The sequence below is a fragment of the Homalodisca vitripennis genome, chromosome 3, assembly GCF_021130785.1.
Source record: "Homalodisca vitripennis isolate AUS2020 chromosome 3, UT_GWSS_2.1, whole genome shotgun sequence".
Classification (NCBI taxonomy): domain Eukaryota; kingdom Metazoa; phylum Arthropoda; class Insecta; order Hemiptera; family Cicadellidae; genus Homalodisca; species Homalodisca vitripennis.
Window position 1 is genome coordinate 161427200 of NC_060209.1, and position 18204 is coordinate 161445403.

The following is an 18204-nucleotide window of genomic DNA, read 5'->3' on the forward strand; positions in this document are numbered from 1 at the left end:
GTGACTGTAGACTGAGCGACACACATATGTCGCTCAGTAGTGAGCATGTTAAACAGTGACAGTCAACTAACTATGCGGTGTTGTTAACCCTTACAGTGAATGCTAGAGTATCATGAAGAGTATAACATATTATGATTTTTAGTTTGGTTGATTAGTTTATTCAAAATGCGCAAGTTGAATGGTCAAGGAAAATTTTTTATAAAAATTCAGAGATTTTTTGAAGTAGGAGGAGGATTATTTTGTGTCAGTAGTAATACAGGAATTAAAAATTTCTAGAGCAGATTTATATATTGCAATTTCTATTAAAATATATCATATCAATCATTGTTACAAAAAATTGTAAGTATCATTTTGTGTACTACAGGAAGTCTCTGTATTGCTAGTAGTGCTTTTTACATTCTGACTTCAATCCAAATTTGGATAATCAGAAGGTAAAAATCTCGTATTAAGAAAATTGTACTCTGTAGCTTGCTTAGTTGAATAAATGTGAACCTTACAGTTGTCTTTGATAAGAATATTTATTGTTCCTTTTATAATTATATCTTGCTGTTAGTTCTTGATAACGTTTTGTTTTCAATGGTGGCAAAGTTTTGTTTCCTTATGACCAACACTATCACTGGACTCTGTTTCGTCCACTGATCTGTTTTATATTTACATTTAATGTTTCTTATATTAAACTTTATTCAATTTAAAAACTCATCTATTAAACTTATTTAGTGATTGTACAAATTGCTGCGAAATATCATGGTTTTTAGTTTTTCGTATTAATATACACCAAACAAGCCAACAACTTTACTAATCCAATATGAATTCAACCGTTATTTCAATGTGTTATATTGTATATAACAAACACTTGTTTTCAATTAATTACAGGAAGCTCAGACTTCTTTGGTTTGAATCACTACACAAGCAGATATGCTACTTCAGGATCAGAGGGGTTGGAACCTTCATTGGTATGGGACTCTGGATCAGTTGCGAGTTGTGATCCCTCGTGGAAGACGGCCAAATCTGCTTGGTTAAAGGTAATGTTTTTTAATAAAGTTTTATTTATTTAAAAAATTAATAAACTTTTGGAAGTAGAAATCATTATTTATTAAATTATTACAATGTTATAATGAGTAAAGTACTGGAAAACCTCATTATTGGAAATAGTAGAGGTGGAACATGTTTTGAATTATTACAATTCCTGATAATATGAGATTATGTTAATACGAAGAAAGTCTGAGAAATATACAAAGATATATCCAAATTATAGCATTACTGTGCTTTTTTTCTATTATATGTGCAGAACAAAAATAATATTTTACAGATTTTTTCTTATGGCAAGAAGCTGAGAAATTGCACTTAGTCCTAAAAGGCTGTGCTGCTTCCTGAGGAACAGGATATTCTGGAGAGGTAAGGTTGGGGGTAGGGGCCGCATCTTGTTACAATCCATGAGGAAGGATTTTGGATATTAATCTCAGTCATGTCTCCTTGGAAGATGCGGAAGCCAGCTTTGTACCAGCCTCTCTAGTCAAAGCAGGCAGGGGTGGCACACCCTTATATCTAGGCTAGCAACAGCCCTTAGCACTTAGTGAGCCCTGCCAACTCTAATAATCTTCTGCAGTAGACCTATCCTCTACCCTTGTACCCAATATCTTTCATACATTTGCAGTTAGTGATGTGCCGCTCCTGGACATCCAAAAGGTTGCCCAGATATAAATGACACATCAGTTTTTGCTGTACTCAGTGTAGGTACAACTGGAAGGTATAAACTAGCCAGAAATGCACCCTTTGGGGGTTACAGATTTCACAATTAACAAAATAAAAATTTGTTGTTGTGGAAAACATCAGAGGCAAGAGTAAATGACACTGAATTCGCTATTGCAAGGCAACCACCAAGCGATAATTAATTGGGAAATAGGTTTTGCTACCAGTAGGGTTGGTGAGTGCGGGACTGACATTCCAAGATAAGATATGATAGGGATGGTGGTGGTGGCAGTGTGGGAGGCTAGTAGGGATGGAAGGATGATGACTCATCTACTGATAGTTGAGTTACAAGTGGGTGTGCGTCTCGTGAAAGCTCAGACGTTATTGAGGAGAAGGGATTTTTATTGCTCGTTCTTGTGAACACCGGCCTGGCACCAACGCAGTTGAGGTGTTGTCCTTCATTGACAGCCCTCATAATAAATATTATAATAATATCAATATAATATTGGGAGTGCCGCTAGCCCAAATTATTTGTTCTTTTTGTAGCTACTGGTACTGTTTTCACAACTTCTCAAGTCATTTCCGATATCCCGGTTTCCGATAATTGAAATTCCCATAGTCAAAGATTTACTGTAATACCAGAAAAATATTAAAACAATACTGCATTGTGTTAGTATCAGGTTTTAAGACCAGGTATTACCATTCAATATTTATTTATAAAAGTAACCATCAAATTCCATTTGTACAACAAAATGATTGTAAAAAAAATTAACCAGTATAGTTTACTAGATGCAAGATCAGTTAAACTCAGAGATGGAAAACTCAAAAAGTCTTCAAAGGTCTAATGAGAGTTAAAGCAGTGTTGCCAAATAAAAACAATCACAAAATGCATATTTTAAATACTAGTATCTTTTTTATTGGTAGTAAAACCAAACCAGCGGTTCCACGTAAGGGAACTGATAATAAATGTCTCTCCTCCATCTAAAAGCCCCAGTAATAAGAAAACTTCTCCAATGATGTAATTATTGGATGTCTTGTACATATTTATTGACACAGTACCTATTAATTGTAACAAGATAGAAAAAACATCTTTACTCTAATAATTTTATTATAAGTAACGGAAGTAAGGCAAAGAGCTTAGTTATGAATTGAGTCAGTTGTCTGCAGTTTTAGTATAGATTTTGAAATAAAACTTGCAATAATACTTTATTGCTTTTAATTGAATAAATTAATATTTAGTTTATTAATTTTTGATAAATTAAATTAATTATATTTATTAATTATAGAAATAGTTTAAATGATTAAACATTTAAATTCATGTATACGTTTTCTTCAAAATTATTCTTACTGTATATAATCACAAACTAAAAACCGTATTTCTGTTCATTTTATTATTTGATGTGCATTATTCTATAATGCCACCTAACGTTATGAAACCGCACATCCCCGTTTGCACACCCAAAGTAGACAATTAGGAAGCGAGCCCCCATGGTGGCGAACGGGATGGCGGATCAGAAATAAACCTAGAAGGAAAAAAAACACTGTGGATAGCGTGCTCAGATTCATTTACTAATCTTACTTTAGATACTCACCACCAACACAGAGTAGGAAAAAAAACTTCTTTAACCAAGATAAGAACCTCTCTATCAAAATAACAAAATTGGCCAGACAATAAAAAAAAAAAAAATCATTACTACAGCTAACCCAAAATTTGTCGTGTATGTCTCAGGTGCACCTGGATAAATAAAAAATTATGAACAGCCATAATTTAAAACAATAACTGCCAATTCCACCCGGTATCCTTCGGCTAAGGGCGGACTCCTAATAAAACCTAGAAATAAGACTAAATAGCACTTAAACTAAACTTAAAAACTAAATAACAAAATATAAACTATAATAACTGGCAACAATAACAAATAAATAAATAACAAATAGCAAGGTATCACAGATTTTGACTAGTGGTGTTCAGCTCATCATGGAGGCCAGCTTTCCAGCAGAGCAGGAAAACCCTGGAAACTGTCTGCGACCACCCATGATGAGAGAGCAGCAGGAGGCAAGAGCTCCTCTCCTGGACCTCGTCAGTTTGAAAAAGCAACTTAAGCCAGCATGTTAGAGGAAAAATAAAAAAGAAATAACATTAAAACTTGAAAAGGTAAAAATTTTTCACAATTACTTCCTCTAACATGCAAGAATTTAGAATTTCCTTGCCACTCTGAAGAGGATGTGCAGAGCGCTTTCAAACAGCACAGTCAGTGCCTTCTGGAGCCACAACAAACAACACTTACAATATTATATAAATACACAACATGAGCCGGGGAGAACTGGGCTCAAGTCAGAACCGGCTCAGTTATTTCAATTTAAATATAAAGAGTTTTTGATTTTAGGTGGTCCCATGGGGATTTAGAGCCCTACTGAACAGAATACGGACAGAATACAACAACCCTCCAGTGTTTGTCTTTGAGAACGGCTACAGCTCAGATGGTGCTCTCAATGATGTTGACAGAATACAGTATTTTCATGTGAGTTTAGAGATATAATGAATTAGTTGAGATATAATGAATTAGTTGAGATATAATGAATTAGTTGAGATATAATGAATTAGTTGAGATATAATGAATTAGTTGAGATATAATGAATTAGTTGAGATATAATGAATTAGTTGAGATATAATGAATTATTACGGATTAAACCACAGTGACTCCATGGAAATTTAGAGCAATGCTGAAAAGAATACTTCTTCAAAATGGGTCTCCACAGCAAAGCTGAAATATCTTATGATTTTAATTGTGATAGTAATTTTTAATGTGGTGTGGATTTGAAAACTTAGATGAGAGTAACATGTGTGTTCTTAAATTACCAACTATCAAATAAACTGGCCGGATTTGGCCAAATGTGTCATGCAGGTGTAGTTTGTGAATAATAAAATGCATTTTTAATTTCTTTGAATGCCTCAACTCTTAGAAGCTCCTGTATAAAAAACACAGTATCATAGCTGCTCCTGTTCGCTTCAGTGCCAAGGGAAGAAAGAACGAGATTGGAAGAGGAACAGGGTCAATGGAAATGGATGCTTTCACTTTTGGTCTCTGACCCAAACTACTACGCTGAATTTAATATTTTGTTCTTCACATTTGATTCAGCATCCTAGTCAGTACAAGACTATGTTGCTAAAGTTGATTTGACTGTAATATCCGCCTACCCACTTACCACGAACTTTTCAAAATTTAAATTACGTAATACTGATTTGTTACAGGTTTATTTACTTGTTATTAGAATAATTTGTTTGATTGTTCACTTTTTGTATAAACACATGTGTTACATCCTATACTCAAATTAAATGTTTTGTTGATCAAATACTTGATACTTTCTTTTCCGCAAGAGATTGACCCAAGTTGGGCTTATGCAGGTCAGACTGCCCTTGGGAAGGGGTCAGGAGTTTTAGGCCCAGGTTTGTTTGTGCAATAATCACCTATAACAATATTTGAACTTATAAAAGACTTTTTTAAACCAAAATCAAGAAGATTTGTTTTAGTACTATTTACAAACAAAGAATTCTCACTTAGCCACTGCAACAAAGAGCTCCCTTGGTTAAAAGTTGGGACCTCGAGCTTGGCTCGATTGCTATTAGAAATGACGAGGGAGGTATCATCTGCAAACAAAAATAAGTTAGAGTCATTGACACTGATGAATGTCATTAATAAATAGCAAAAACAACATAGGCCCAAGAACGGAACCTTGCGGCACTAATTTGAACTTTCCGTAGATCTTTTAGCCGGTACTGGAGGATGTGAATAGGTTAGGATATTACCTGATACCTCGTTACTGAGAAAGGGAGGCAGTTTTATGTGAATTCTTCATGAAATGTAATATTAATCACTGTAATATATTTATTTTTTACGATTTCATTTCTATGTGCCAAAATAACCTCTTCCGGCCATATCCACGTTTTTCAAGTTTTTATGAAATATGAGTTAGAATTATACAATTTATGGTTTATTTTTAAACTATGTTGGTAATTAATTGATTTCAGTGCAAAAATGAGGTTTGAGTTCGAGATAATTTTTATTTTCATGTTAAAAAACTTCATTGTAAAAACTTGCAAAGCACGCACAGCTACTTTCAGCTATAGTTTAACCACTGAGTCTATGTTCATATCTTTAGTTGGTAAATTACTTAAAAATTGTGGAAATATTTATACAGACTTCTTAATACTCTTAAGAGTCTTAATAGTCATATAAATGAATATATAAAAACACTAGTTTGGTATTCTTTTTAATGAACAAAATGTAATATTTATGTATTTATTTACAACATGTTGAAAGTGTGAAACAAGAGTTAAATCACAACAATGTGTTACAAATTAATAGTTAATTTACATTAGGAGCATTAATTTGTAATTGATTGTTTTATATAACATTCACATTTTCAGGGTGTGGTATGGTGGTGGCCAACAAATATTGGATAAGAGTAAATATAACTGTTAACATGCTTATGCAGTTTAAAGTCCAATTATAGAGAGTTTAATCAGATAGTGAATTCATAAATAGTGATAAAAATAATGTCAAAGTTTTTAGTATGTTTTCACAATTAGGATCCAAAGTGCTTTGAGTTTGCTATTGATATTTCAAATACCAGTTAGATATTTAGAATAATGTTCTTGTATCAAAATTAAATAAAGTTAATATTTGTGGATTAAATAAAAATTCAGTTTCTCATACTCAAATTACAATGTGGAAAAGATTCTCAAAATCGAATATTAATGATTGTATTATTTTGCACTAATCGTCAGATCAAAGCTGAAGAGTTTAAAATGGTGATGTATTAAAAGAATTTGTATCTCATCAATAAGATGCCTTCAACCACAGTTGGTGTCTTGATGCTTCAAAGGGAATATTAAATTGGTGGTTTAGTAATACTAAATGTAAAAAGGTTTAAACTTTATTTTGAGTTGTGTCACTAACCCATCTTTGAGTTCTGTTACTTAAAGTTAATGTTTAAGGAGGTATTATTGTGATGAGACTACAAAGTAAAAAGGTTATTTCTGTCTTCACCTGCAATGGGACTGAGAATGACTTTTTTCAGGAAGTAGCAGGAAATAGTTCTGAATGAGTTATTGCAACAACAGAATAGTAAATTGGGTGGCACTTTATAGCCAAATCACTGGTTGCTTTTGTGATACAATATATTGTGAAAGGAAGGGGGCAGAATGTAGAATGTAGTAATTTTAATTAAATAGTGATTTAATTTTGAGCATAAATGGTTTTTAGAATTAGTGAGACAAGGTCTAAGTCACAACATGAGTCGTTAAATGAAAAATTCAAAAATAAATGGTCAAATAATTTAACAATATATTTAGTTGAGTCATATATACGTATATGAAATTATAAATGTATAGGTTAGTTATTTTCTAAAATGGAGATAAATTTATAATTCATATTTAATGCTATTAATTATTAAAATAAATTTAAAACATGAAATTTATGAAGCATTCCAAAGTAAGTGATCTTAAAATAGCAGTTTTTTATAGTCTTACTTCACAGAATGTGACACAGAAATAATGTTGAGTTCTGTATATAGACTAAATTTAAGTTGCTTTCTTTTAATTGTTAAGATATTATTCACACACAAAATATTGATACTTATACTAACTAAATATAACTAATAACAAAGAAAGAACAACTATTACCATACCTAAATCTTTATACATAATCTGTTGTATCATATAATATTTCTTTCATAATATATCCATTCAAAATTTAATGAAAAAGTATATTTGAACCTATATTTCAGGATTATTTAGAACAAATGCTGAAAGCCCTTCATGAAGATGGATGCAACATAATTGGATACACAGTTTGGAGTATCATGGATAACTTTGAGTGGCTAGGAGGCTATTCGTGAGTTTACTGTTTAAATATTGTTTACTAAAAGTATACTTAAAAGTATTATATTGTCCACTGTAGTGAGGGTTTATTGATAAGGTCAACATCTTGCACTACTCAACAATCCAAGGTCTGTCCAATCTGAGCTGGCAGAAGTGTTTCATTTTCATCAGGTCAGAATGAGGATCTACAATAACTTTTATTAGTTTTCTATAAGTGCACTTGCTGTTGCCAATCAGATTGAGCTCCTAGCTCTTGAAACTCTAATCCACTTCTAACTTATTACACTTAATTTATCCCCAGATTCTCATTTCTTATAAAATCATAGTTTTCTACAAGTACACTTCTTGTTACCAAGCAGATTGAGTTCCTAGCTCTTGAAACTCTCATTCACTTTTGACTTATTACATTTACTTTGCCTCACATTCACATTTCTCATAAAATAAGAGTCATGTCAGAGGATGTAGCCCATGCAGGCTCATTTCCCGAGAACAATGTTATTATACATGATGTTATTTTTATGATGTTTATTTTATGTTGTTTATTCTATGATGATTATTTCTTATTCTTTGTTCACATTTCAAACTTCGTTCGGTATTGTAAAAATTTAGAAGTTAATTGTACAGATTGTATTGTAATATTGTACATATATTTGGGAAATAAAATCAATTCATTCATTCAATTCATTCATTCATTCATGTAGTATTTTACCGCTGGCTGACATCTCAACAACCCCATATTAAAATAATTGTGTATTTTCTAAATAAATATTTTCTTCTGTTTATTGTAACAAAAGGTTAACCCATCATGGCATGTTTTTCTTAAATAGTTCTAACTTTTCTATTTATGTTCAGTTTTTTATTGCAATAGGTATTTTTAAAGTAGTAAGTGGTTTTAAAAATATATAAATTATAAAATTATAATTCCAAGGCTGAATTTTCTGACAGTATCACTCCAGATTAGCTTCAACATTATTGCAATATTTTGTTGTATTAACAATATTTTGTACTGGAATAGAATACCTTAATTGGAATGTACCTGGAATGGAATATCTTTACAATAACTATACTGGAATAATTGATATTGAGGTGGCCTTCAAACAGGTAAAGGAAGCCCTAGATTTATCTGTCTGCACAGAACTTTTGTCTTTCAATGTAAAAACACTCATTTAAAAAGCAATAAAGCAAAAATGAGAAAGTTGTTGGGTAGGGAACAAACTTTGAGCTGTCAAAGAAACATTTAATCACTGGATGAATTTGTATAGTTCTACACAAAGAGAAGAAGTGTGGTTGTGCTTATTGCTTATTGGCTACTCGCACTTGTCTCACATTTTATCGTGAACCAAAGAACCACCATATTGAGTGTTCAGCACATACTATTTTCAATGTACAGCCTTTAATAAGAACAGAGAGTCTATCCAGCAGTGTTACTTGCTGATGACTCTCGGATGACTCTTCAAATACCATTAGATAAATATTATAAAGCTAATGGACATTTGCCATCATTATATGTTATAAAAAATAAAACACAGTGTTTCGAGGACTGCAATCTGTTCTTTTGTCTAGGTGACAAAAAAACCTATTACATATGGTTAAGCAATTAAAAATCAATGCATGGCAATTCACCAAATCACCAAAGCAAAACTTTGACAATAGAACAAGTCGTACATTAAAACATATACCTGAGATTCATATCAGTTCCAACCCTAAAATGTAATGTTATATTTTTGTAATATATAACAATGGCAAATGTCCGAGATTCAGTTATACTTTTGAATCATCCATTGTTAATAATAAATTTGAAACAAAGAAATTTAAAGCTATTTAATTGTTTAAAAATTACTTATCTAATCAAAAATCATCTTAGGTTCATAGCATTTCCATCCTTCATAATGTAATGTTCTATTTTTTTTTTTACTCATAAACTTTTAACTATATGTTAAAGTTTTACTCATATCAGACTCACAATAGGCCTTTGTTAAAATTTCTTACATTGTTACATTTTATTTCTTTTTTCACACAAACTTTGATACAAATTCTTTGATCAATCTTTTTTTAACAAACAAAAATTGTTGATTTCATAAAACTTACCTAACTTTAACAGCTGTCAGTGAACAAGAAAGCAATGAATACAGCTGGAAATAATAAAATTTCTTCAGAAGAATGAGTACCGACATAATAAAAAAAATCTTGACAATCAGACTTTAAACCCACAAAACTTATATAAACCAGGTTTTTGCTCCTCATTCCTTGCATCCCCTGAAAAATGTTACAATGTTACAGAGGTCTAGTTCTGTAACTGTTCATGCTGATGCAAATATGTTAATGTAAGTAATATTTTATGTTCCAGAGAAAGGTTTGGAATCCACAGTGTAGATTTTAATGATCCAAAACGACCAAGACAGAAAAGACAATCTGCTGAGTACTTCAGAAAACTAATGCAGACAAGGACAACTACCCAATGTCTTGAGAGTGGAATAAAATGAAATATTAAATACTAAGTTAGTGTAAGATAATAGATTTACATTTCACTGGAATCAGGTCCCCTCAACATTAAATTATGATGGTTAGTTATTGTTTATTCATTAGTTTATAACAACAGTATCAAGAACTGACCTGATACACACAAATTATAAGTGTATAACTTAAAAGAAAATTGTATGGTTTAGATTATAAAAAATTGAATAAGTTATGACTGTTTTGGAATGCAAATTGTGTAAGGAATCATACAAAAACATGTGTAAAGCTTTTATATCTAGCAGATGATAATATAAGAATAACCTTATGATAAACAAGGTCTTTAGTGTGTGGAATTTTGAGAAAACATTCATATATGAATAATGAATTTTTTTTTACCATAACATTTATTTTGCATCAAACGTAACTAAAACAACTAATTACGAGGGCCAGGCCATCCGGAAAGTTAGTACCAGGCTATTAGTGAAATAGAGACAACATGAAGTGTTAATAAGTGTGGGCTCAATCTCTAAACTGTCATGAAAAGAGGCATTACTTAAACTACTTCTCCCACATAACACCCAAGAAAATGTAAGCATTTGTCAGAAACGTGTGACGAGTTGGTATGAATTTTTCCTGCAGTCATATTACATCTTACTCCGGCCGCCACCGATTGAAACATACAAAGTCCAACGCCTTGGTCTTTAAGTTCTTCACATCGCTGTCAAATCTTTTAATGACAAAAAACTCTTTAAAGTTTTTTGTAAAGAGATGAAAATCTGAAGGGGCCAAGTCCGGGCCTATACGGTGGGATGGTCGAAAAATTTCCCAATTCAATACTTAGCAGAATGTGTGTGTTATCCCCGCTGCATGAGGCCCTGGCCATTGTACATGTATAGAATGACAGCCATCAGTCAATAGACCTCTAGACCTTCTCGTATAAATTCTTGTATTGCCAACAACATTCCTTTCTTTAATATTTGTTCACACATTTTTTGTTAGTGCTATCTAGCAATGCGAGGGACCCACCATGCACAAATTATTTGAATAATTGATGGTTTTTGAAATTTAATGAATCATTAGTTCGAGGAAACAGAAAACATTAGGGAAACTGTTCACAGCATGTCATCAATTATGACGCGCCGATCGTTCCTCACGAAACTATTAAGAGCAGAAAATTGATTCTGTAATGCCACAGTTGGTTCCCTCCCAGAACGCTCTATCGTCGCTGTGATCTTCGCCCCTCCCCCAAAGTTGAAATTACGACAAAGTGCGAAAAATATCTTAATCACATTGTCTCCATACTTCCTTTAATTGTGGCGATTGAATATCACAACGTCGAACGTTTCTTGCCGTTGCGTTGAAATAAATATATTTACAAGCCCTCACTAGACAACTGGCGGCGTTTTTTTTTTTAAATCAATTAACCCATAATCCACCTAGAAACAAACACAGGCAATGCCTAGCGTCACGTAACTTGTAACAAAGTGGTAACATAGAAGGCAGACAAGCCACTGAATGAAGCGATCTGACCTTGACCGGCGGCTACTCGTGTCCGTCAGGGCCGTCACGTGGCCAAGAAAAAACGGGTACTACTTTCCGGATTGGCCCTCGTACATTATTTAATTGCCACATGCTTGGATCAGTAAACAATTTGTGACATGTATTTATAGTGTGGGCTCAATCCAGGCTGAAACTGCACATTATTGGTGATCCGTCTTTATATTTGGTATGCACCTGCTTCATCTCGGCAACAACCAAAGCCAACATGGTTGTTTCCTCATGCACAATGTTTAATGACAGCTCAGGACCTAGTTCTCACCAAAAACGATTTGTATTCAATTACTTAGCGATGTGTTTTATGATAATGTACATGTATATTTTGGTAACAAAACAGAAAATTTATGAAGCGTAAAATTCTGGCCAACAACATGGTTTTTTAGGAGTCAAAATTCTAGATGGTATCAAGTTAAAATTTGTAATTTATTATCAGTGTGATGATTAGTTATAGTAAGGAATTCAATTCTCCTTATGTGAAAACTATCAATTAAGGCAGAAAAATTACTCTATGTAGGAGAGCTTTATCCAATTCCCTCAGAACATTTTAACTATAAAGTGCCATAATGTTACCAAGTATCTTTAACATCATAAGGATGGTTGCTGATCGAATGCATTGAACATTTGTTTTCTGTTGAATAAAGATTATTTTCTGATTCAAATAGACCACAAATGCAACCTTAATCCCCTCTTAAACCCCAAGTAATAAAAAAAAAAATTCACTAGTTATTTAAAATATTGGTCTGTCATTAGACATTTGACCATTCTAAGAAAACGTACCATAGATTGGACATTCTTTTTAATTGCCAGGCTGTGTATTATCAATGCATGCAATTTGAGGCGTAGATGTGTCCACACAATTTGGCGCCAAATTGTGGATAAAATATCATTTAGAAACATTTTGAAAGAGCATTTTTTTTTCAGATTGGAATGAATTCTTATAATTGTTCAGAATGATAAAATGAGAGAAATTTACTATCTTGTATCCATGAAATTAAAGTTAGTAAACACAAGGTGCCCGTCAAAATTTGTATGAATAAGGTCCAATCATATCTAGAATTGGGGTATTTGTAAGGAATGTTTGAATTCTATATGTTCTTAATATTAATGTTTACTATAGTTCCACTCTTTTAAAGAAGCGAAATTTATGGTTATATATTAGAATATAATACCCTATATATATATATCAGTAAAGTTCATTAAAATTATTACTTCACCTACTTTAATAAATTGCGGTAATACATTAAATTAACTATGGAGAGAATAATGACATGTTTTATTATTGATTAAACAACAATCTGTGGAAACATATTTCTGTATAGTAAACTTCTTGACTAATCTTACACACACACACATAGGTATATATTTTTATTTCCATACAGTCCCATATTTGGAGGGGGGGGGGGTTTGCTTACAATTTTGGATAAGAAAAAACATAAACATTATTAATTAAGGCACATGGAGGAGGAGTTTGTTAGAGTTTCACCGTTACCTTGGGAAGTCATGATTTGCTGCCTGGAGGGACAGCCATTGGACTGCCAGGGTTGAAACTTAAGACACATAAGGGAGGAGTTGGTTTTGTAGGTCAGTGGGTCATGGGTAAGCACGGTTTACTGGGAACTGAACCCATTGGAATCAAGATTGAAACTTGACCACTGATATTCTTCTGTGTAGCTCACAGTACTGACAGGATAACATATAACAAGTGTACGATTTATTTCTAAGGGAGGTGAGTGTTTGTGGTCAGTGGCCTGGGGTAAGCACGGTTACTGGGGACCTAGAACCATTGAATCAAGATTGAAACTTGTCCACTGATATTCCTTAAAGCTCACAGTCATTAGACATACCATATATTTAACAAGTGTACGATTTAATTCTAAGGGAGGAGAGTGTTTGTGGTCAGTGGCCTGGGTAAGCACGGTTTACTGGGGACTGAACCATTGGAATCAAGATTGAAACTTGACCACTGATATTCTTCTGTGTAGCTCACAGTAACAGAATATATATATATAACAAGTGTACGATTTAATTCTAAGGGAGGAGTGTTTGTGGTCAGTGGCCTGGGTAAGCACGGTTTACTGGGGACTGAACCATTGGAATCAAGATTGAAACTTGACCACTGATATTCTTCTGTGTAGCTCACAGTAACAGAATATATATAACAAGTGTACAATTTAATTCTAAGGGAGGAGTGTTTGTGGTCAGTGGCCTGGGTAAGCACGGTTTTACTGGGGACTGAACCATTGGAATCAAGATTGAAACTTGACCACTGATATTCTTCTGTGTAGCTCACAGTAACAGAATATATATAACAAGTGTACGATTTATTTCTAAGGGAGGAGTGTTTGTGGTCAGTGGCCTGGGTAAGCACGGTTTACTGGGGACTGAACCATTGGAATCAAGATTGAAACTTGACCACTGATATTCTTCTGTGTAGCTCACAGTAACAGACTGTATATAACAAAGTGTACGATTTATTTCTAAGGGATGAACAAAAGTGTAATCTGCTTTCTGTAACAATTTGAAATGAAAGTTGTGTTTTAGGATTCTATATACTACATAGGTTCATAATATATAATAATGTTTTAATACTACCTAAACAAAGTAACTAATTTTCTTTAATATAATCTAAAATATTTAAAAGGCAATAAATGTGGTATAATGGTCTCTCACTTAATATTCTGGTTATCGGAACTGTATGTCTTATGGAGCAGTATACTAAAGGTCATTTACTACTATTATAATTAAATAAATCAATATGAATTATTTATTATACTATGCAATTAAAAAATTGGTAGTCAATGTGGATAAAAGAAAGAGAAAGAGGAAAAAACATGATCTTGTTAACTTCTGAGATAAAAATAAAAATAAATTTGTATCTTGTTGCAACAAAGTAGTTTAATTTAAAATTTACCGAAGGAAAATATTTTTCTTAAGAAAAATTAGATAAATTTGATATAAATACATGATTAACAGTAAAAACTTTAAATATGTATTGTAAAATATAATGTAATAAGATAAATTTTTAAAGGAACTGATTCTTGTACCTCGGCGGAATTAAACAAAAATAAATTCCATACAATAATAATTATAGAAACTTTCTTATTCTTAAGACTCTTACATGCTGTTAAAGCACAATCATGTAAAATTTATTATTTTGTCTCACTATTTGGTCTTTTGATCATAATAACAGTTACATGATCTTAAAAGTGATTCATATGAAAAGTTAAAAAAAACTTATGAATAAAATATAATTGGATTTAATAAAAGTAAGATAAAGACAAAATATAATTAAAATTTTCACAACAACCCATGACCACATTTAATAAAATTTTAAATTAAGAGTTTTTAAACACATAAGGACAAGTACTGTTTAAATTAATGAGTTTTTATACAGTGATAAAATAATGTTTATTAGTCATTGACAAGATTTCTTTACATTCTTGATAAGCCTAGTATTTTATCATAACCTCGTGCAATAATAGGCTATCAGCAAAAGTGAACATTTCAAATTAGACCTTTTTAATAGTTATTATCTTCAGATACAGAAATATCTTATTCTAGTACAAAAAGCCAATTAATGGACTTTGTAATTATTTATCAAGGTTTTCATTTTCAATCATATAGCAGTGCTGTTATCTACAAACAGCTATTTAACAAACAATATTTAACAATATTTTTATTTAGTGGCTGTGGTTATTTCATATGTGAAGATTTAATTGAAAATATAAAATTTTATATTCCAAAATATAATAGTTTCATTTTTTAAATTACTATCAACATTTCTGTATATGTTGTCGTAGTCTCAAGGCAAAGTGATGATATCAACAAAATTTAGATTGTTGATTTTCTTCAAATAATACCTAACTGAAGCATTAAACAGAAACTTTAAAAAATTGAACTTTGATAAACTTTAAGTTTAAATAACTTTGATGCACTTCATAGCTTTTGGTTCTATTTTTTTTTTTATAAAAATAATTATGAGAATGGAGAATTCATTTTATTTTCATTCTGTATACTGAACTTGGTTGGATACTGTAACTTAACTTTCCCTAGTGCACACTTCACTTCCTGTAATAGAGATCAACAACATAATATTGCAATTAAATACCTCATATTTATCATTGAAGTTCTTTTACTATTGCAGCATTGAACTATTATTTCACAGGACAGTACAAAATATTTATTTAATGGCTAAACATAACTCCTCATGTGCTGGGGATAAACTGTGTACTACTTACTCTACTACATGGTATGCAAAAATTGCAACCACATACTGATAAAATGGATGGCTGAAGACTTCTAATAGAAGCCAACAACAGCTTAGCTCACACAGACAGAAAGCAGAATAACACTGGTGTAGATTAAACACATCTATATATATATATAAATGAATGTTTGTGTGTTTGTCCTTTATGGAATCGTAAACTACTTGACTGATCACTATGAAAATTTGTATTTATATGTATTTCTCCACGTAGAAGGTTTATATGCTATGCTCATTGATGTAACTCACCACCAGGCGGCGCTGCATAAGATAAAAGTTTTCAAAGCGCCTGAACACTATAAGTTGCAATTACGAGACAGTTACGTGTATTATATAGCCAAACACTATTTGACGGCTCTAAGTTATGATGAACCTAAAGCTTGAGTGTTGGACCACTTTATAATAAAGTACAATGTACGTGTACAATGACTATAAAGATACATAACATACACATACACAGATATTTTTGATTGTGGCAATAAAGCAAACTCTACATCTGCGTTGGAAATATAACTCACTTGGCCCAGAAGTGCTCATACACGGGCAAAGCTTACGAAAAGCGTGCGGAGCCATAGGAAACAGCTAGTATATTATATTATATGAATTAGTTTGACCCTATATAACAAATGTACTAGTGTACAAATGTGTAGTGTCTTTAATTTAATTGTACTTGGCCAACATATACATACCAGTGAATTTCAAACCCTCCCCCACAGAAGGAGAGTGAGAAGGTAAAATGATGAACAATGGGTTGGCATAATTTTAAAATTATTAACTTCTAACTTTTTATTGCTTTTTAAAATAAACATAAATACTACTTGTAATACATTGGTATGATCCAGCACTTTTCTAAGAGCTTAAGGTAATAACTATCAATACCATTTTACTCACAACTACATTCTGATTACAAAATCAATTTATGAAACAATAATGCTACCGTAAAACGTAATGGAGGCAAATCTCAATGTCATTACTTAGACATATGCAAGACCTCTGCTAAATTTCTGTAATCATTTCTCAGATATACCTTTTTCTTGTAATCTTTAAAATATCATGCAGCTATGTGGAATTGGATTTAATTATAGATTGCCTGAACACAATCCTACACAAAATTATAAACAGAAACAAAGTTTAACGGAAACAAAAGTTTTTTTTGATAAGAGGTTTTGAGCAAAAGATTCACATTTCAGCAAGACAACATTGTATGCGGCACTTCTTTGTTGGATAGTGTTATCTTCGTCTAAGAACTCCAAGGGTCATAGATAGTGCACTTGCTTGTACATTATATACCATTTTAACTTTATTCTTCAGTATACCACGATGCCTGATGACAGCAGCAGAAAAAAGACTGAATATTATCAGTTTCCTACTAAAACAGAACCTCAAGGAAACTTCGAAATATGTTTAGATATCATTTTTAATTTGTTTTTGTGTATTTTTGTAATATGTATGTTAATTGGTGGTGCACGCCTTATAGTAGAGCGTTACAACTCAGTAAGTTTTTCTACCTACAATATTTATCTAGTTTTAGATACACTACAAAATTCATTGTTACATGAAAATAATGGTGCTACCCAAAATACCTATTTCAACACTAGAATTTTTTTAGAAACAGTCAAATCTCTTCGGTGGGTTTGACAGTTTTATAGCAGTTTAGACAACTGTCATGTTATGACAACAGTAGTGAAACTTTATATTGTGTGTAAAGAGATAAATGGTTGTATAAATTATTTTATCAACATCTATTTTGATGTACTGCATGATTTATTTTGAGCACTATAGTAATTTTACTGGTACAGTAATTAATGACAGTCAAATATTTTTAACAAATATGTTAAATAAAAATCATGTGTATGCTATGAACTGTACATAAGAAGTTTAGCCTTGAAGTAATTTTTTGTCAAAATCTCTTTCTATTAAATAACTTGCAATTTAAATGAAATAAATTGTTTTGATAATTGGTTTTAAGCAAATATATATATATATATATATATATTGACATTTTAACAAGACAACATTGCATGCAACACGTCTCTATTGGATTGTGTATTATCTTTGTCTAACAATTCCAAGGGTCGTAGATAGTGCAGTTACTTGTACACTATATACCATTTTAACTTTACTCTTCAGTAAACCACCATGTCTGATTACAGAAGCATAAAACAGACTAAATATTATAAGTTTCCTCATAAATCTGAACCCCAGGGACACTTGGAAATATGTTTAGAATTCTTTTGCAATTGTGTTATGTTTATTTTGTTTTTATGTATTTTAATTAGTAGTGTACGCATTATAGTAAATCATTGCCATACAGTAAGTTTTTCTATTTACAATATTTATCTAGCTTTAAGATACA

The 18204-nt window shown here is 31.9% G+C and overlaps 1 protein-coding gene across 1 annotated transcript in view; it reads left to right on the forward strand.

Annotated features, from left to right (window-relative positions):
* LOC124358425 (lactase-phlorizin hydrolase-like) overlaps positions 1 to 18204 on the forward strand; it is a 62597-nt gene that overhangs the window by 17247 nt on the left and 27146 nt on the right. The window contains exons 4-9 of the mRNA XM_046810723.1: positions 874 to 1022; positions 4074 to 4208; positions 7477 to 7583; positions 9918 to 10030; positions 11698 to 11795; positions 17160 to 17342. Coding sequence (XP_046666679.1) covers positions 874 to 1022; positions 4074 to 4208; positions 7477 to 7583; positions 9918 to 10030; positions 11698 to 11795; positions 17160 to 17342 — 785 coding nt within the window. The remainder of the gene's footprint in view (positions 1 to 873; positions 1023 to 4073; positions 4209 to 7476; positions 7584 to 9917; positions 10031 to 11697; positions 11796 to 17159; positions 17343 to 18204) is intronic.